This window comes from Cetorhinus maximus, chromosome 8, assembly GCF_964194155.1.
Source record: "Cetorhinus maximus chromosome 8, sCetMax3.hap1.1, whole genome shotgun sequence".
Lineage (NCBI taxonomy): Eukaryota > Metazoa > Chordata > Chondrichthyes > Lamniformes > Cetorhinidae > Cetorhinus > Cetorhinus maximus.
In genome coordinates this window covers 56,181,785-56,202,913 of record NC_135886.1, presented here as the reverse complement: position 1 = coordinate 56,202,913, position 21,129 = coordinate 56,181,785, and the positions used below count along the sequence as shown (strand labels likewise).

At 44.6% G+C, this 21,129-nt stretch overlaps 1 protein-coding gene across 1 annotated transcript in view; it reads right to left on the bottom strand.

Annotated features, from left to right (window-relative positions):
- The window catches only part of sycp3 (synaptonemal complex protein 3), a 145,109-nt gene that overhangs the window by 49,734 nt on the left and 74,246 nt on the right, over positions 1–21,129 (bottom strand). The window contains exons 4-5 of the mRNA XM_078546899.1: positions 10,233–10,267; positions 7,577–7,694 (exon numbers count right to left, since the gene is read on the bottom strand). Coding sequence (XP_078403025.1) covers positions 7,577–7,694; positions 10,233–10,267 — 153 coding nt within the window. The remainder of the gene's footprint in view (positions 1–7,576; positions 7,695–10,232; positions 10,268–21,129) is intronic.

Genomic DNA, 21,129 nt, shown 5'->3' with positions numbered 1-21,129 from the left:
GAAATAGGATAGATGGATCAGTCATGGATACTGCACTTCTTTGAAGCTATGAGTGAAATGTCTTCTTCTAAGTTATTCAGAAAATAATTTTCTTTATTGTTATACTTGAGTCCCAATTGCTGTAGTTGGAAAGAAATGGAAAAATCTTTTAAGTGGAGCAATCAGCTAGGTTCCTCAAGCCATTGTCTCTGCTATTGGTCTGATCCATCACTGTGAAACTTTTTTTCCACTATTCTGAGTATATCTTTCCATGCTGTATTAGCTTAGCCACATCCCCAGGACTTTCAAAAGACTATATATATTATACTTGTATTAACACATGTATGTATCACTTTACATTTCCCAGTGTTAGATTTTATTTGTCATTTGTTTACCAATTCAATAAATATTATCAAATTCCTTTTTTGAATCTTTAAGTGCGTTCTTTGTCTTTGTTGCTCTCCCCATTTTAGCATCATTGATAAATTTGACAGATAGGCCAGGGTTTTTCCCTTGTTGGGCGGGCTCGGCGGAAGGAGGCAGGGACGGTCGGGAAGCCAATCGCTGCCGTGATCGGCTCCGCACCGCGATTTCACGCAGGCAGGCCAATTAAGGCCCGCTCTGTGTGGATTGTGAGCAGCAGCACTCAGTGCTACCTGTGTGGGTGGGGGTGGGGGCGGGCCGGGTGCGCGAAGGAGCGCTTTAATCTCCCTGTGGCACTGAACTGCCTCAGGGAGATTGAAGCGCTTTTTTAAAAAATTAACGAAGACAGTAAAAAATTTTTTAAATATGTCCCCTCAAGTGACTCTGTCATGTGAACTGGGACATGTTTTTAATTCAAAAATAAAGTTTTTAGTTAATGTTTATTTGCTTTAGGAAACCTCATCCCGCTCATGGATGAGGTTTCCTAAAAAATGTAAAGGCCGCTTGGCCTTTTCGCCTGCCCGACAATCATAAGGTTGGATGGGCAGTGTTAATTTGTTTATAATTAGCTTGTTAATGGCCTTAATAGGCCTTTCAATTATCGGCGGGCACGCAACCGACTCTGGTGCATGCCCGCCGAACAAAATATCGCATGAGTGCACGATGATGTCGGGATGCAAGCCCATATTATGGGTCATATTATGCTCAGGCGTGTCAGGTGCGCACCCGCATACCGAACGTAAAATTCTGCCCATAATTTCTGAATTCAGGTCATTTGTAAAGTTGAGAAAGAATAGGGATCTGTGGTTTCAAACCACAAAAGAGCTAAAAATTTCTTTACGGGGATTCATAGCCTGAGGAACTATGGAAAGTTTAAAATATCTCCATTATTTTCCAGAGGAATTTTGTAGAAGGGTTGTTTCTCTGTACGAGAGAAAATAAATGCTGCAACTAACATATCAGTGTCGCTGTGAAGAGATCTGCGTGACCCTGATGAGGTGGAATGCTTAATTAGCATCATGGGAGTGAAGTGTTCTTTTCATAAATGTAACCTTTATATCAGAAAAACTTATCAGGCAATTTATTTGCCTTAAACATTATTTGGGTTTGACAGATTTTATTGGAAAAGATAACTTTTTTTCTTTTGTAGCAGTCCAAAGCAAATGGGGGCATCACTGAGGCCAAGTGCTGAGGTTTCTATAGTGAATTTCCAGGCAATGCTCAAGTAGGATTTACATAACACTTCTTAAGTATCCAATTTCATGTATAAACGTCATGATCACAAATGTCGATTCAAAGTAAGTACTACTTGCAAGACTCACAGAATTTAGAGACCTTTTATTGTTTTGAGGTAAATTCTGTATATAAGCAAGAAACTAAGATGTTTCTATCTGCTGTTGTTTTGATTTGTGTTCTTTCTAATTTTATTCTCATTAAGGTTGATCTGCAGCTGTGATGTGAGATATATAGCCTGTCAGTTTGGTATGTCAGTCGAAGAGAGCTGGAGTTACAGTTCCAGTGTACAGATAGTAACCAGTACTTCTCTCATTACCTACAAAAACACTATGTTTGCTTCACAAGAAACTTGGGGTTGTCAGTGAAATATGGTGTTTTGTGCTGGACATGAGAAAAATATCTCAAATCCACTGAAATGTAGCAGTTTTGTCAAATGTTAGTAGGTTGTACAGTTCTTCTTCTTCTTAAATTCTTATTTGAAAAGGTTTTGTGTATTTAATCTTTCAAACTGTATTATTTTACTAAGTGGTTCCAGCAGCCAGGCTTGGTGAATCCCACATTTTATTTCAGGATGCTGGCAGCAAGAGAATCAGCAATGTGCAGATCCCTGTGTGTTCAGTATAAAAGCAGCTCTGTCACAGAGAGACCGGATCGAGCCCCAGAATTTGAGCTCATGTACATCTGGGGCCGGGGAAACATTGAGTTAGGTCCCATGTGAGAGACTCGGCTCATAGATGGGTTTGATTGCCTCAGCGCTCTCAATGAACTGATGGTCAAGTGTGGCAATCCTAACTCCATCCAGAATGCAAAAATCATGAGCCAAATCACTAAAAACGAAGAACTTTGTCATTTAAAAAAAACTTGAAATTTCTGGCTTGCCAAATGATGAGAATGGCAGCGCTTTACACTTTTTAAGATATCAGATGGAAAAAGGAAAATGAATCCAGATATGAAAGGAGGGTGGGAGCTGAATAAGAAATGGCCAAGGACAAAACCAGAGCCATGTGCATCTCAGTCGCAAGATGAGACAAATGAGCAGGCTGCCTCCATCTCCTCCAAGGCCACAAGAGGAGCACCACATAGAAATGGCTAAGTACAGAGGCCAATGTCTGGGGCAGAGCATCAGTGGGTCACTGGTGTGTCTTCTACCTGTAACCATGCATTGTTTTCCTTTATGAGCACCATATAAATACTGACACATGAAGACAGGCATATGAGCTTCTTTTTATTAATGACAGAGCATTAAAAAAGGGATGGAGACAAGCAAGGAACCTCTGGGAAGATGTGCTGCACATCCTTCATTGGCACAAAGAGTTTACATATTTCAGGCTACATCCTCAATAGAAATGTTAGCGCAGGCAACTGAAAGTAAGTTCCATACCATGCCGTTTATCCTGGGCCACTTAAAACAATCCTGAATCAGATGATTCCTGTCTTTAATGGCATCTTGACGAGACCCTTGAGCCCCACAGCAGGCCCGGGCCACTTCCTTGTGTAGCAAGCGTAACTCAGTGTTCTGCATCTTCCCTCTCCTCCTCATTTAATTCCTCCTCTTCCACATTCTGCTCCCCCTCATCCTCTGATGAACTGTCCTCTTCCAGGGGCTCACTATCTTCAAGGTCCACACCTGCCTGGAGGACCATGCTATGGAAAGCACAGCAGACCACCATAATGAGTGAGGCCTTTGCAAGAGTGCACTGCAGGGCACTACCCGACCAGCCCACGCGCCAGAGCCAATCTTCTGAAACCCGATGGCCGGCTCACTGGTTGTCCTGGTGAGCAGATGGGTTCAGTTGTAGCGTCTCTGTGCCTCTGTCACTGGCTCTCATAGAGGGGTGAGTAGCCATCTCTTCAAGGAATATCCCTTGTCCTCTAGGATCCATCCATGGGGTTTGGGGGGTGGAGTGAACACCTGCAGCAGCCTGAACCCACAGAGGATGAAAGAGTCATGGCAGGTGCCAGGAAAGTGAGTGCACACATGGAGGAAGCTCTTGTGGTCACAGACAGCTGAATGTTGAGAGAGAGGGAGCTCTTCCTGTTGATGAATTTGATTGGTCAGCCATTGGGTGCCTTGATGGCCCCATCGGTGCAATCAATGATGCTCTGCACCTGGGGAAATCCAGTGATGGAGTGAAGACCCACTGCTCTCTGTCCCTGCGAGGCTGTATCTGTCTGGAATTCAATATACTGCCCTGTGCTGGCAACCAGGGCATTAGTGACCTGCAAGGTGCAGTGCTGTGCAGCATTTCACGAGATGATACCCGGGCCTGCGGCTGATCCTTGGAAGAAGCCAGAAGTGAAGAAGTTCAAGGCCACAGTGGCTTTGATGGCTACTGGTAGGGCATAGCGAGCAGTGCTGTGACATGTGAGGTCTTCGGCGATTGGGGTACAGATCTCTGTGATCATCTGCCTGGAGAACCACACTCTCCTGCAGCACTGGTTCTCAATCATCTCAAGGTAGCTCAATCTTTAGCAGTAGATCCCATGCTGAGGGTATGGCCCCAATGTCCTTCCTGCACCTCATCCCTCTCCTCTGCCCTCCTGATGTTCAACACCTTCCTGTGAAGGGTGCTTTCCTCATTGCCACTGGGCCCAAAACCTGACAGTCATGCCCCACTGTCAATTGCAGCCTTCCTTGTGCTCATGTGCCCCCCGCCCCTCAATCTGTGTTTGGCAACACTGCCCCCTTCTATGCTCCTGCAATGCCAGGAGGGTGATGACCCTTGCACTACCCAAACATGCAGTCAAAACCCCACAGCAACCAGCACCAACCCACTGGCACTCTGTGTCAATGGCCAAGACCCCTCTGCACTGATTACCCTTTCATGGGGCCCAACTAGTTCCCTGGGCTGGCCATGACTGGCTCCCTGCTGTGTTTGCCTCTATTCAGCTGGTCTATCCATGATAGCAGCCCGTGCATCCCTTTAAATCAGAACATGCCTTTTAACGAGTTCTCAATGAGCTCTTCAAAAATGTTAATTGGCCTTCTTAATGGATTGGGCGAGGTCTCCGGGCAGCCCTTTCCCTGCCTGGTGAAACTTGCCAGCACCAGGAATGGTGTTGGGAAACCAGCACCAGTGTTTGCCAGATGCCAGTATTTTTGTCCCCCGCCTGCCTCCAGTCCCACGCCACCTGAAAATTTAGCCCCAGATGTTTCTCAAGGCTCCAAGTCTGATAAATCTAAACAGGTGAACTCAGTGGCATATGGCAGTGGGTAAGTTACCACAAAATTGATATCAGGAAGATATGGTCAGTCTTAAACATAGTGAAAGTACATCAATATATTTGTGAGGCGGGAGACTACGCTAGGAGCAGAAATCAAGAGGCATTTTTTCAGGATTCTTGGACTTCAATGTATATAAGCTGGTTGAAGGGCAAAGTTGTTAATATTATAAATGAATTGGACTATTGTTTCAGGCTCTCTTCCTAAAGCAGGTGGTCAAGGAATGTAAATGCCTGTACATACATGGAGCTCAATTTAAAGCTAGATATTGAGAAAGTTTCAAAACACATAATGGGTTCAATGGTTTGAATCAGATCAAAATGAATGTTGTATCTCTGGTAACTTTTCCATAGCCTGCCATCTCTGTCAAAGACAGTATATTATCCCCTCAGTCTGATGTGATTTCAAGCCAGCCCAGGCTAAGCAGGGTGAGGGCGGAAATTCATAGATAAATGATCATAATTGCAGTCAGATTGGATATCTGAGTAATCATACAAATAACCGATGTGGAAAATTCAGAGTGCTGCAGTCAGAAATGGAAGCGAGAGGTCTTGCATCTGGTGCTACTGTGAATTGTCATCCAACACTCTGTACAAAATCATTCTGCTGAGGGTTAAAGTTGAGATTTAAGTTCAATGTTGCTGGAAAGTACAGGAAGGTTTGCATACATTACAATCAATACACAGTGTGCAAAATTCAAATGTTCCCAGTACTAACAATAAAAAGACAATCGCTGGAAATGTGAGTCTATTACTGCAAAAAAAAAGTAATCCAAAAGACAAGCTATAAAATGCAAGATATGGGGCAGAAATGGCAGAACAGGGGTGGAAGGTTCATTTGGTGAGCCAGTCAGATTATCTTGGCCATACATATTACGATGTGTAAAAATCATGATCTTCCCAAAGAATGAATAAAGCCATTTAAACAATCATAGATTTCTCTGATGCCATTCCTGTGCAAATATTTGTGGCAAAGAGGAAGGTAAGTTCAGAGAAAACTGGTGCTTGCTGAGAATGTCAATTGTCAGGAACCTTTAATCCTTTTTCGATAACTCTACAATTATGATTTCCCCATGTACTCCACATTTAGGTGGGTGTACTGCCGTCTAGAGGAAGGAACAAAGGTTTTACAGCACAGAAGGAGGCTATTCAGCCCATCATGTCTGTGTTGGCTGGAAAAGAGCTATCCAGCCTGCTCCCATTTTCCAGCTGTTAGTCCCTACCCAGTAGGTTATGGCACTTCAAGAACATTATCCAAGTATGCTTTAAAATGGGATGAGGGTTTCGGCGTCTACCACTCTTTCTGGCAGTGAGTTCCAGATCCTCACTACTTTCTAGGTAAATAAAATTCTCCACAGGTCACCAACAAGTTGGAGGAGGGGAAAGGCTGGAAAAACTTTGGGATTGCATTGGCTCAAAATGTCACAAGAGATGGCAGCTGAGTTATGTGTGTCAGATATGCAAATCCTCTATCTAAGCTAGCTAAGTCTGCAATGCTCCTGATTGACCTAGCCTGACTAGCTTGTTAATGCAACCTGAAGAGGTACATTCATCACTAGGGTTAGAATTCTTCCCACTTTGGCCAGCAGGCTTGCCTGGAGCAGTGTTCTAAGAGAAAGTCCTATCTCAACAAACAGTGGAAATTTTATCAGTGTTCCGTGCTGGCAAACAGTGTTCATTTATACAGTTAGTTCCTAACAGTAGCTCCTCATAAACTTTGGGGCTAGGAAGCAAAGCTAAACCTGTGCTAAACCCACTTGCACTAAATCTCTAAATTTAGGTAAATGGTTTTACAAGGCAAGTCTACGAATTCCATAGCAGGCAAACAGAAACTTTGCTTATGGGGAAGTGGTGGCATAGTGGTATTGTCACTTGGCTGATAATCCAGAGACCCAGGATAATGCTCTGGGGATCTGTGTGCGAATCTCGCCATGGCAGATGGTGGAAATTTAATTCAATAAATAACTGGAATTAAAAGTCTAATGATGACAATGAAACCATTGCCGATTGTCATAAAAATCCCATCTGGTTCACTAATGCCCTTTAGGGAAGGAAATCTGCCGTCCTTACCTGGTCTAGCCTACAGGTGACTCCAGACCCACAGCAATGTGGTTGACTTTTAAAAAAAATGCCCTCTGAACAAGGGCAATTAGGGATGGGCAATAAATGCTGGCCTAGCCAGCGACGCCCACATCCCACAAACGAATAATAAAAAACAGGAAGGTCATCTTGACCTGAAACGTCAACTCTGTTTCAGAGATGCTGCCTGACCTGCTGAGCTTTTCCAGCATTTTTTGTTTTTATTTCAAACTTCCAGAATCTGCAATCTTTTGCTTTTGAATTAGAAACATTGCACGTGGGTTTCTTAATAGTTTGGTTCGGAGGCTGCTAAGCATGATGAATCCTACGGGTATCAGGTATCTAGCTAAAAGAAATCTAACTGAAGTATCAGATAGCACGGTAATGTACAAGACACAATCACAATGAATTGTGAAAAATTCTGGCTTTGGTGAGAGTCCCCTTGGGATCAGAACTGTGAGGTAGAATATTGAAAACTGCAGGATATGCCTCCATAATCCCAGCGTAGAATTACCATGAGTGGCATTAAGGGATATGAGCCAATTTCTTTCTCTATGTCATATTTCATGTGCATTTGAATTTATATACGTTTGCAGAATAAACGAACAGGCATTGAAATAAATTTCCTCTGCATTACCTTTCTTCTTGTTGCACTTTCCACACTTGCTCTATCTTTTGGTTGCTGGTCTTTAACGAAGATTTGGTGTACACCTCCAGTCGTTTCTTCTTAGCCAAGATAGCCTTATTAATATCAGCTGCACAGGGATGAACAAGAATGAGATGACCTGCAAAACCAACCTGTCTGCTATTATACTTTAACCTCTTAGTGTCAACTCACAGCCCTAGATGAACGTCCCCAAAAACGCCTCAATTTTTAGAGTCGCCTGTCAATATCAGCATTCTACTCAATTCATGGCCAGGAATAGCTATTACTCAATTTTGTTCACCTTATTTCTCAGTTCAGAGGAACAGTAGGGGGCCTTCCATATATAAAAGAGCAAATAAACAGGCTTTTAGGCCCAACCAGGCTGTGTCAGCATTTACCTTCCCCATGAGCAAATGGTTTCAACAACATTTATCCACCCTGTTCCGATATGCCTTTCTGTTAGCCATCTGTACTTGAATGTTGACATAGTTTCGGCCTCAACCACTAACCTTGGAAGTGAATTCCACAACCTAACAACTCAGTAAAGAAGCACTTCTGCTCTCAGTTCTAAATCTCTTACATTTATTCTTGTATCTATGGCACATCATTCTAGATCCCTCAACTGGAAACTGTCTGCTTCTATCTACCCTTCCATTATTTGAAACACTTCAATTATCTCACCATAACCTGCATTATTCAAATGAAAAAGAAATCCACATTTTTAAGTCTTTCTCTTTATATTTCCTCGGTCCAAACAACATCCTATTGAACCTGCACTGTATTCTCTCTAAAGCCACAATATCCTTCCTATAGCGTGAAACCTATACTGCAGTACTCTAAGAACCTTAACAACATTTTATGATATACCTCTTAAGTTTTATATTCTATAGCTTGTGTGTAATTTTGCACAACACACTTTCAAATGGACACTGATGCTTTGGTGAGCAAGGATATGTCCATCCCTAAAGGAAGAGAATCTAGGGATATGAGACCTAAACTGTAGCTAGTGAGTGCTATCAGTCTGTAAGCCCTGGTAGCTCAGTTCTATTAGTGCTTATGTTTCTTACTTGTTGAATTGTATGGGCCTGGAATTTTGCAAAGTGTGTTTTTAGTGATATTGCCTCATTGATAGATAAATACTAAACCACTTCGATCTCTTAGTGTTAGCAGCATGAGATATATGCAATTTAATGGAAATATTCATTTCAACCTTACTTGTGATTGCATCTACCTAAAACTTTAAGTCGAGGCAAAAAGTTCAGACACTCCGGACCCTAGGGAAAGTACTTTCTGTTTCATGGTCTTATCAGCAAACAGAAGATATAAAAAAAGGTCACCAATATTTATAACAAAGCTCAGAATATCTCAATTCATCCGTACTGAGTCTCCATGTCTACAGTCTCTTAAACGAAGAGACATCTCCAATTAGTAAACACCCCAGAGTGGCTCCAATATTTGGAATGTGGACAGCAAGTTCGGACCCCTGCTCCTGTTACATGAGCTATCAGCTGGATATATTTTATACTTGATCCAGATGTTTAAGATGATTATGGTATAAATAATATGAACATTGTGAGACTTGGAGATTAGAATTTTTTTTCCAACATAATGGATAGTTGGAAGCGAATCCCAGCAAAAGCTGATAGTCAATGAGCTCTTTTATAAATAAATAGGATAGTTGCTTGCAAACACACTTAAAGTTACAAGGGCAAATTATTAAGTACTCCACAGTGTAAGGTGGTTCCTATGGTTTAGGCGATAACTGTCCAGGATGGAATGGTGGAAATGAAAAACTAATTTACTTCATACGATAGAATGCTCGCCAACTGAGGAAGGATTCAATACTGCTTAAATTCTCAAAGTTTCTTTTACACCCACTTTGGTATTGTGGTTCTTAGAATATAACTTGGAAAAGATCAGGAGATTGAGACTGATATAGCCTCACTACAAACAGATTTATGCATTTTTCTTTATACATTCAGGGTGAGGTGTTGGGTGTGTTCCCTTCTTGTATTTTTCCCCTTCGAGAAGCCTCTATAATTATACCTGTGGTGCTTGGGGGTGGGGAAGAAAGTGGGTTGGTATTAAGAAGGAGAATTATTATAATTTGTTGTGGGGCTAGCATCTGATACAAGTTAAACCCTGGCTCTGCTTTAGAACAGCTGCTTTAATACACAAGTGTTTATAGGCATTCTGTGAATGCTCAGAGTTCTTGTTTAGCATCATTTGAAATACTATCACTTATTATTTTTGACAAGCATGTGGTGTCTGTTCCTGTGCCGCAAAAATCAAAAAAAATTAAACTAAGCATAATTCCTTTTACTCTTTACGAGAAAAATAGTGATTTCCTCAAAAACGTTCAACAAACCAAAACACATTATTTAAAAAGAAAGCAAAATACTGTGGATGTTGGAAATCTGAAATAAAAATAGAAAATGCTGGAAGTACTCTGAAACAGAGAAACATAAGAACAGTTCTGATGAAAATTCATCAACTTGCAACCCTTAATATTGTTTCTCTCTCCACAGATGCTACCTGACCTGTTGTGTACTTCCAGTATTCTCTGTTTTTACTACTTTTTTTTAAAGCGATGTTATACCATAGGAGTTTTTGTTCCAATATTCTAACATAATATAAAAGCACTCACCTCCAAACCGTTCAAGCATGGTGGCCACATCACCACTACAAACAGATAAGAGCAATTAATCCATGTCTATTCATCTGCACTGGCCATCGAATGGTGGCAGAGCATATTCAGATCTAACAACATCAGTTAACAGCAGCCTCTATAGACTGTATGCTCAGATTTGTTTATGAAATTAAAGCAAAGCTAAATGTGGTTCTTTTCAGGGTGGGGGTGGTGCTTGATGGGATGGGGGAATTCTGAACGTACATTGACAACAATATTGGCAAATAATGATATAAAACAGCAATGGGAAATATATAAAATCGCATTCAACAAAGACTAGGAAAAATATATCCTGCTAAAACGCAAGAACAAACACAAATGAGACACCATGAATCAATATGAAAAATTAAGGATGAGGAAAGAGGCATACACTATGCACACAGACTGCAAGGGAGAGCAAGACAAGGAAGTACACAGAGAGATGGGGAGAGATGGTAAAAAGAACAAAAGGAACTGCAACAAATTACAAAAAGACACTAATAAACTTGTGAAATGGGCATTTAAATGGCAAATTCATTTTAATACAAAAAGGCATGAGTTACTACATTTTGATAAGAAAAATAACGAGGGCACATACTAGAAAATAAGAATCTAAATGTGGTAGAGGAGCAAAGGAATTTGGGAGTACAAATACACAAATCATTAAAAGTGACACAGGTTAATATGGCCATTAAGAGAAGCAAAACAAGCACTCGAGATTATTTCTAGTAAATAGAATTGGAAAGAAAAGAAGTTATGCTAAATTTGTATTGAACCTTGATTTGACCACACTTGAAGCACTGTGTACAGTTCGAGTCACCATATTACAAAAAAGGCTACAGAAGTAGAGGGTTGAAAAAAATTTACGAGGATAACACAGAAACAGCTAAGTTAAACTTATCAGGAAAGGATGAACAAGATGGAGGTTCTTCCCTTGAGAAGAGAAGCTGACTAATAGAGGTTCTCAAAATGATGAAAGGTTTGGACAGAGTAGATACCATGGGCTGGATTTTTGAGGTGCGAATCAGGGGCCATGTTTCTTTCCGGGTCACAAATGCACCCCAGATGAAAAGTAAAAACTTTCTGATATTTTGGTGAAGGCAAGCTGTCAATTGGGTTGGAGATAGGTCTGCCAGACAAATAGTGGGGCGAGTCGTGGGGAGAAAGAGACGGGTCACTGGAAATGTGGGCCACCGTCTGGCTCGCTTCACTTTGGACAGTAACTTTTAGAGTGGGAAGTATGCAATGTGCGGACTTTACACATTTCAGAGGACAGATGAAAACACAGGGATAGGGTAGGAACATGAGAATTCATAATATTGTTTTTAAACTTATCCTGTGATGGGGTAGGCACCGCTCTGCTCCACTATGCCTCTTCACTGATGATCTTCTGCACTCAAAAGGCAGCCGACCCTGTTCTTGCCACCCTTGAACTGGTCTGAATTAGACAGCTCTCAAAGACTGCCTACGCCTAAAAAATTTGTAAAGGATCAAAGGCAAATTCCTCATGAGTGCCTTAAGTGGCTAAATGGCCTAATCTCTGGTGTGGGCAGGTTTGCAATTTGATTTGGGAAAGCTTGCTAGCCCACCTACTCCCCTTCTCCCCATCCTTCTTCATGAAAGTCACCTGAGCCTGGAACGGAGGTAGCAGGAAAACATGAGGGGACAGAGGTGTTGCTGGAAGGGCAGGGGGTGGCATTAGAGGGTATGAAGGGGACTATTAAACTCACCTTTTAAAAGATCCCCTCGTGCACACTAGGGTTCACAACTCCTCTAAGGAGCAATGAACCACAACTCTTTAAAAACCTGGCCCGACTCCATGAAAATTGCCAAGGAGTAGGAGATAACTATCTCAGCAATGGAATTGTGTGAAAGGCTCGAGCGTGTTGGATGCGGGCTACTGGCAGGAAGCAGCCCATGCCGTTGAAAGGCATGGGGTCGGGAATTCTGGAATCAGGAACCATCTGTCATTTTTAAAGCGCTCCGGGGTCAACCCGATTCGGTGAAAATCCACACCAATGTTTTTTTATTCGTTCACAGGATGTGGGCTTCGCTGGCTGGGCTAGCATTTATTGCCCATCCCCAGTTGCCCTTCAGAAGGTGGTGGTAAGCTGCTTTCTTCAACTGCCTCAGTCCCTGTGGTGTGGGTACACCCACAGTGCTGTTAGGGAGTTTCATTATTTTGACCCAGTGACAAGTGAAGGAACAGTGATATATTTCCAAGTCAGGATGGTGAGTGACTTGGAGGGGAACTCCCAGGTGGTGGTGTTCCCATGTGTCTGCTGCCCTTGTCCTTCTAGATGGTAGCGGTCGTGGGTTTGGAAGGTGCTGTCGAAGGAGCCTTGGTGAATTCCTGCAGTCATCTTGTGACAGTACACACTGCTGCTACTGTGTGTCGGTGGTGAAGGGAGTGAATGTTTGTGGATGTGGTGCTAATCAAGTGGGCTGCTTTGTCCTGGACAGTGCCAAGCTTCTTGAGTGTTGTGGGAGCTGCACTTATCCAGGCAAGTGGAGAGTATTCCATCACACTCCTGACTTGTGTCTTGTAAATGGTGGACAGGCTTTGGGGAGTCAGGAGGTGAGTTACTCATCACAGGATTCCTAGCCTCTGACCTGCTCTTTTAGCCATAGTATTTATATGGCTAGTCCAGTTCAGTTTCTGGTCAATAGTAACCCCCAGCATGTTGATAGTGGTGGATTTAGTGGTGGTAATGCCATTGAACATCAAGGGGTGATGGTTGGATTCTCTCTTGTTGGAGCTGGTCATTGCCTGGCACTTGTGTGGCGTGAATGTTACTTGCTATTTGTCAACCCAAGCCTGGATGCTGTCCAAGTCTTGCTGCATTTGGACATGGACTGCTTTAGTATCTGAGGAGTCGCAAATGATGCTGAACATTGTGCAATCATCAGCAAATATCCCTATTTCTGACCTTATGGTGGATGAAGCAGCTTGGTTTGGCCAAGGACATTACCCTGAGGAACTCTTGCAATCATGTCCTGGAGCTGAGGTAACTGACTTCCAACAACCATAACCATCTTCCTTTTTGCTAGGTATGACTCCAACCAGCGGAGAGTTTCCCCCCCGATTCCCATTGGCTCCAGTTTTCCTCGGGCTCCTTGATGCCACACTCAGTCAAATGCTGCCTTGATGTCAAGGACAGTCACTCTCACCTCACCTTGGGTGTTCAGATCTTTTGGCCATGTTTGAACCAAGGCTGTAATGAGGTCAGGAGCTGAGTGGCCCTGGCGGTGCCCAAAATGGCAGAACAATATGGCGAGGCGGCCAAAAATTGGTTTCACACCATCATGAAACCAGTTTGCGATCACCCACTCCACCTATCAATGGCGGGCCACATTTCCCGCCGCCACACATCAGGAACCTAATTTCAATGCTTTAGCATCTCATTATAAGCTCTGCTTGCCAGAATCATTCCCCCATCATCTGGGCACCTTGGCGTGATTGCATGCTGGCGTGTTTCACAATTGTACATAAGCAACGTGCACCTGGCCAGCTGCACTTCGCTCGGGGCTTCAAGGCATGTTTGCCTAACCTTGCTTTGGGCAGCACTCGCAGTCATCAGCGCCAGGCTTCACAGACAGCGCCACATAATTTATAATGGGGCTCACAGGTAGGTCTCTACCAACCTGACCAGAGTGGTGGCCTTTCAACAGCTACCAGGCTAGGGTTTGCTAGGGGAAGGGGAAGAAGTGGCCTCAGGCAAGGGAAGAGGCTGCAGGGTGAAGGCTGTACAAGGGGAGGGGGTATCCCAGGGTGTGTGTGTGGGGGGGCACATGTTCATCTGTGCAAGTGGCCTCAAGATAGTGAGGGCTGAGGAGGCAGTCTGCAGAGGAGATGAGGCTGGATGGAGATATGAGGGTTTGTGTGAGAGTGGTGATGTCCCTTGAGCTGACAGTGAGTGAGATGCCAATGAATGTGTGATGGCCTTGTGAGTATGTGAGTTTAGAGTCATGAGATGGTTGCCTTACCCTGGCAGCACGGATGAGATCATTCATCTGTGTTCTGCACTAGATGCCAACATCTTGTGTGCAGCATTGTCACTGACCACCTCTGCCACCGCCTCCCAAGCTGGAACGGTGAGACTGATGGGCCTCCTGTGGCCAGGGCGGGGGTAGAGGGCATCGCGCCGGGACTCCAAGGTGGCCAGAAGGTGTCCCAGGGACGTATGACTGAATCAGGGGGCTGCACTCTTCTTGGCTTTTGGGGCCATGTCTTCACCGGAGCAGTCCTGGTCTGCAAGCATTGAGAAGTGTGCGTATGGCTGTAGTTTAAATATGGTGCCCTGTTATGAGGAAGCAGCGCGGTAATGGCATGGTGGGCAAATTGGAGGCCACCTGCCAGTGAGACGGCGTATATCCTGTGGCTCCATAATTAATGAGGTGAGAATGGGACGATACAGCGCGTAAACCCGCCATTGCAGCCAGCAGGTAAAACAAATTTTTTCCCGCGCTAACGCACTTTGTGCAAATCTGGGACGATTCGCCCTTGGCCTGAAGAGTGGGATTAGTCTGCGTGATTTTCACTTTAAACAGAATTGGCACAAGCGGGAAGTCCGACAGTGATGGGGGATTTGGGAAAATGGCAGGTTTAACATTGCACTGGTGGTCACAGCTTCAATCCTGCATGTAGGCGCCTCAATAGTATGGGTCATATGATGTTGACCTGAAACACAATATCATTCGGCAGTACCCTGAGATGCCAAGCAGTCTTATTTAGGGATAGCACTGTTTGATCGAATGGAGGCGGTCATAGAAAAGGTGGTCGAAATATTGTCATTTTGTCAGAACTCATCTGGTTGGCCGACCACAGCCAATGGACATCTCTCCCAGCGGTACAAAAGAATAATGAAAATAAAAACCAGGAGAGTTGAAACAGCTTGAATCTTGCATGTTGAAATGTTCACATAACCTCAGATTCAGACGACTACAGACACCTGAAAGACATTCTGCACTTGTAGCCAGAGAGCTTGGCAGCTGCACACTAATATCACAGCACTCAGTGAAATTCGTTTCACAAAGTAAGGGTCAGTGACAGAACATGGGGAGGTGATGGCATAGTGGTATTGTCTCTGGACCAGTAATCCAAAGACCAAGGGTAATGGGAATCCCATCGAATTCTGCCACGTCAGATGGTGGAATCTGAACTCAACAAAATTCTGGAATTAGAAGTCTAATGATGACCGTGAAACCATTGTCAATTGTTGTAAAAACACATCTGGTTCGCTAATTCCTTCAGGAAAGGAAATCTGTCTTCCTTACCTGATCTGGCCAACACGTGACGCCAGACCCACATCAATGTGGTTGACTAACTGGCCTAGCAAGCCACTCAGTTATAACAAACTGCTATAAAGTCACAAAAAAGGAATGAAACAGACAGACCACCTGGCATCGACCTCGGCACTGGAAACGACAATGGCAATCTCAGCCCTGTCGACCCTGCAAAGTCCTCTTTACTAACATCCGAGGGCTAGCGCCAAAATTGGAGATGTCTCACAGACTAGTCAAGCAACAGCCTGACATAGTCATCCTCACGGAATCATATCTTACAGATAATGTCCGAGACACCACCATCACCATACCTGGGTATGTCCTGTCCCACCGGCAGGGCAGACCCAGCAGAGGTGGTGGCACAGTGGTATACAGTCAGGAGGGAGTTGCCCTCGGGAGTCCTCAACAATAACTCCAGACCACGTGAAGTCTCACGGCATCAGGTCAAACATGGGAAACCTCCTGATTACCATGTACCACCCTCCCTCAGCTGATGAATCAGTGCTCCTCCATATTGAGGAAGCACTGAGGGTGGCCAGGGTGCAGGATGTACTCTGGATGGAGGATTTCAATGTCCACCACCAAGAGTGGCTCGGTAGCACTACTTACTGACCGAGCTGGCCGAGTCCTAAAGGACATAGCTGCTAGACTGGATCTGCAGCAGGTGGCGAGGGAACCAAGAGGGAAAAATATACTTGACCTCATCCTCACCAACCTACCTGCCACAGATACATCTGTCCATGACAGTATTAGTAGCAGTGACCACCGCACAGTCGTTGTGGAGACGAAGTCCCAGCTTCACATTGAGGATACCCTCCATCGTGTTGTGTGGCACTACCCGTGCTAAATAGGATAGATTTCAAACAGATCTAGCTACTCAAGACTGGGCATCCATGAGGCGCTGTGGGCCATCAGCTACCATCTACCATTACCATCAAGCCAGGGAATCAATCCTGGTTCAATGAAGAGTGCAGGAGGGCATGCCAGGAGCAGCACCAGACATACCTAAAAATGAGGTGTCAACCTAGTGAAGCTATAACACAGGACTACTTGCATGCCAAACAGCATAAGCAGCAAATGATAATCAGGGTTAAGCGATCCCACAACCAACGGATCAGATCTAAGCTCTGCAGTCCTGTCACATCCAGTTGTGAATGGTGGTGGACAATTAAACAACTCACTGGAGGAGGCGGCTCTACAAATATCCCCATCCGCAATGATGGAGGACCCCAGCACATCAGTGCAAAAGATAAGGCTGAAGCATTTGCTACAATCTTCAGCCAGAAGTGCCGAGTGGATGATCCATCTCGGCCTCCTCCGGAGGTCCCCAGCATCACAGATGCCAGTCTTCAGCCAATTCGATTCCCTCCACGTGATATCAAGAAACGGCTGAAGGCATTGGATACTGCAAAGGCTATGGGCCCTGACAATATTCCGGTAATAGTATTGAAGACTTGTGCTTCAGAACTTTCCATGCCCCTAGCCAAGCTGTTCCAATGCAGCTACAATACTGCCATCTACCTGGCTATGTGGAAAATTGCCCAGGTATGTCCTATACACACAAAGCAAGGCAACCCGGCCAATTACTGCCCCATTAGTCTACTCTCGGTCATCAAAGTAATGGAAGGGGTCATTAATAGTGCTATCAAGCGGCACTTGCTTAGCAAAGCCTGCTCACTGACACCCAGTTTGGATTCCGCCAGGGCCACTCAGCTCCTGACCTCATTACAGACTTGGTTCAAACATGGACAAAAGAGCGAACTCCCGAGGTGAAGTGAGAGTGACTGCCCCTGACATCAAGGCAGCATTTTACCAAGTGTGGCATCAAGGAGCCCTGGCAAAACTGGACTCAATGGGAATCAGGGGGCAAACTCTCCACTGATTGGAGTCATACCTAGCACAAAGGAAAATGGTTATGGTTGTTGGGAGTCATCTCAGGACATCATTGCAGGAGTTCCTCAGGGTAGTGTCGTAGGCCCAACCATCTTCAGCTGCTTCATCAATGGCCTTCCTTCCATTATAAGGTCAGAAGTGGGGATGTTCGCTGATGATTGCACAACGTTCTGCACAATTCACGACTCCTCAGATACTGAAGCAGTCTATGTCCAATGCAGCAAGACCTGAACAATATCCAGGCTTGGGCTGTCAAGTGGCAAGTAACATTTGCACCACACAAGTGTAAGGCAATGACCTTCTCCAAAAAGAGAGAATGCAACCAATGTCCCTTGACATTCAATGGCATTACCATCCCTGAATCACAGAGTGCAGAAGAGGCCCTTCAGCCTATCGAGTCTGCACCGACACATGAGAAACACCTGACCTACCTATCTAATCCTATTTACCAGCACTTGGCCCATAGCCTTGAATGTTATGACATGCCAAGTGCTCATCCAGGTACTTTATAAAGGATGTGAGGCAACCCGCCTCCACCACCCTCCCAGGCAGCGCATTCTAGACCGTCACCACCCTCTGGATAAAAAAGCTTTTCTTCACATTCCCCCTAAACCTCCTGCCCCTCACCTTGAACTTGTGTCCGCTCATGACTGACCCTTCATCTAAGGAAACAGCTGCTCCATATGCACCCTGTCCATGCCCCTCATAATCTTGTACACCTCGATCAGGTCGCCCCTCAGTCTTCTCTGCTCCAATAAAATCCCCTATCAACATCCTGGGAGGTTACTATTGAACAGAAACTGAACTGGACTAGCCATATAAATACTATGGCTACAAGAGCAGGTCAGAGGCTAGGAACCCTACGACGAGTAACTCACCTCCTGACTCCCCAAAGCCTGTCTGCAATCTACAAGGCACAAGTCAGGAGTGTGATGGTATACTCCCCAATTGCCTGGATGAGTGCAGCTCCCACAACACTCATGAAGCTTGACACCATCCAGGAAAAAGCAGCCCACTTGACTGGCACCACATCCACAAACATTCACTCCCTCCACCATCGACACAGTAGCAGCAGTGTGTACCATCTTGTAAGATGCACTGGAGGAATTCATCAAAGCTCCTTAGACAGCACCTTCCAAACCCACAACTACTACCATCTAGGAGGACAAGGGCAGCAGATAGATGGGAACACCAACACCTGGAAGTTCCCCTCCAAGTCACTCACCATCCTGACTTGGAAATATATCGCCGTTCCTTCACTGTCGCTGGGTCAAAATCCTGGAACTCCCTTCCTAACAGCACTGTGGGTGTACCCACAACACATGGACTGCAGCAGTTGAAGAAGGCAGCTCACCCACCACCTTCTCAAGGGCAATTAGGGATGAACAATAAATGCTGGCCCAGCCAGCGGAACCCACATGACATGAATGAATAAAAAAAATGGAGCAGGTTATACACGTTCCTGGTCAGGGAAAGGTAAAGATGATGGCAGGATTGTCACAGGAAGAGAGATTGATGCAACAGGCCTGTATTCACTGGAGTTCAGAAGAATGAGAAGGGATCTCATTGAAACGTATAAAATTCTGACAGGGCTGGACATACTGGATGCAGGGATGATGTTTCCTCTGGCTGGAGGTTCTTGAACGAGGGGTCACAGTCTCAGGATACAGGGTAGGCCATTTAGGACTGAGATGGGGAGAAACTTCTTCACTCAGAGGGTGGTGAACCTGTGGAATTCCTTACCACAGAAGGCTGAGGAGGCCAAGTCACTGAATATATTTAAGAAGGAAATAGATAGATTTCTAGACTCTAAAGGCGTCAAGGGGTATAGGGAGAGCAGTGTATGGCGAGAGAGCAGGAGTATGCCATTGAAATAGAGAGTCAGCCATGATTACATTCAATGGTGGAGTAGGCTCGAAGGTCCGAATGACCGACTCCTGCTTCTATTTTCTATGTCCTCTCAAGTGTTGGATTTCTGATTAAGATTTCCAGCAGGCTTCAGAACCTCCCATTATTTTTTCTGATTGACTCACATCCCTATGACTACCAATCTAGGACCGACGGCTCACCAGCATTATCAGCATATATGCTCCTACCCTACAAGCCGAAGTAGGCTTCTACCATGACCTGCACAACCTCCTACTAAAGGTTGACTCCAAGGACTCGGAGATTTTAATGCAAGAGTTGGGTGTGACCAAGAGCATTGGCAAGGTGTCTTGGGCAGATATGGCGTTGGTAACTGTAATGATAATGATCGACTTCTATTGGCATTCTGCATGGAGCATCAACTCAACATCACTAATTGGCTATTCTAGCAGAAAGCCAGATTTAAGACCACCTGGCGGCATCCATGCTCAAAGCATTGGTACCTTTTGGATTATATTCTGGTGCGCCAACAGCATGTACAACATACCAGTGGCTGGCCACTGCTGTGCAGAGGTGGGATTGTGATGTCAGCAAATAGCCCAACTTGCGATTTCCGCCTCAAAGCTGTTTTTCCTTTCACAGTTGGTGCCAGAACTGCTGGGTATATCCAGCATTTCCTGTTTTTATTGCAGCTCATTTTAAATTGTTTCTCTGATGCAGCAAATGCCTTTGGCCTTACTATTAGGTTGAAGAAAACAGAAGTGCTATATCAACCTTGGCCCTGAGGATATTATAATCCACTGCAGATCAGCATTAACAGATCAGCAATCGACTGCACTGAGGTTGACAGCAGCAGGCTCAATGCAGTTGAACAGTTTAGCTATCTAGATAACATTGTCAACAAGGGCATGGACAATCAACTGTCCAAGGTCAGCAGCTGATTTGGCAGCCTCTCAAAGCATACCTGGCAAAACCATTCACTATGTATCTCTCAAACTGAAACTCAAGTATACTGAGCAGTTATCATCACCACCCTCTTGTATGGGTCAGAATCAAGGGTTCTGTATAGAAAATAAATGTGATTGCTGGAGCACGTCCATCAATGCTGTCTTCAATACATGATGAACGTCAAATGGCAGGACTACATCACAAAAAATGATATCCTCACCAGAGCCACTCTGCCCAGCATTGAATATATTCTCTTATTCTTAAACTGGCCCATAGGTCTAGTCTTCCCCACAGTGGCAACATCCTCTTTAGAGCTGAATATTTTTAAACTCGACAAAATCTCAAACTGAAATTCAAACATCATCAGTAATAAGTATTTGTCTTATTGTTGGGGTTTCAGACGAACATACGTATTAGGAGCAGGAGTAGGCCACTCAGCCCCTCAAGCCTGCTTGGCCATTCAATAAGATCATGGCTGACCTCATTTTAATCTCAGCTACACCTTCCTGCCTATCCCAATAACCTTTCACCCCCTTCCTTATCAAGAATCTATCTACCTCTGCCTTGAAGATATTCAGAGTCTGCTTCAAGCACATTTTGAGGAAGAGAATTCCAAACTCTCATGACTCGCTGAGAGAAAACATTTCCCCTCATCTTTGGACAGAATTTTCATGCCTGCTGACGGCAGGCATGTTCGGCAGTGTGAATGGGCAATGTGGCGAGAAGGCCAAAAATCAGTTTCACAACATTGTGAAACCAATTGCAATTGTCCGCTCTGCCTGTCAATGGTGGGCTACGTTTCCCGCCATCGGACGTCAGGAACCTCATTGTAATACATCTGCATATCATTATAAGCCCAGCTCGCCGGAACCACCACCCCCGC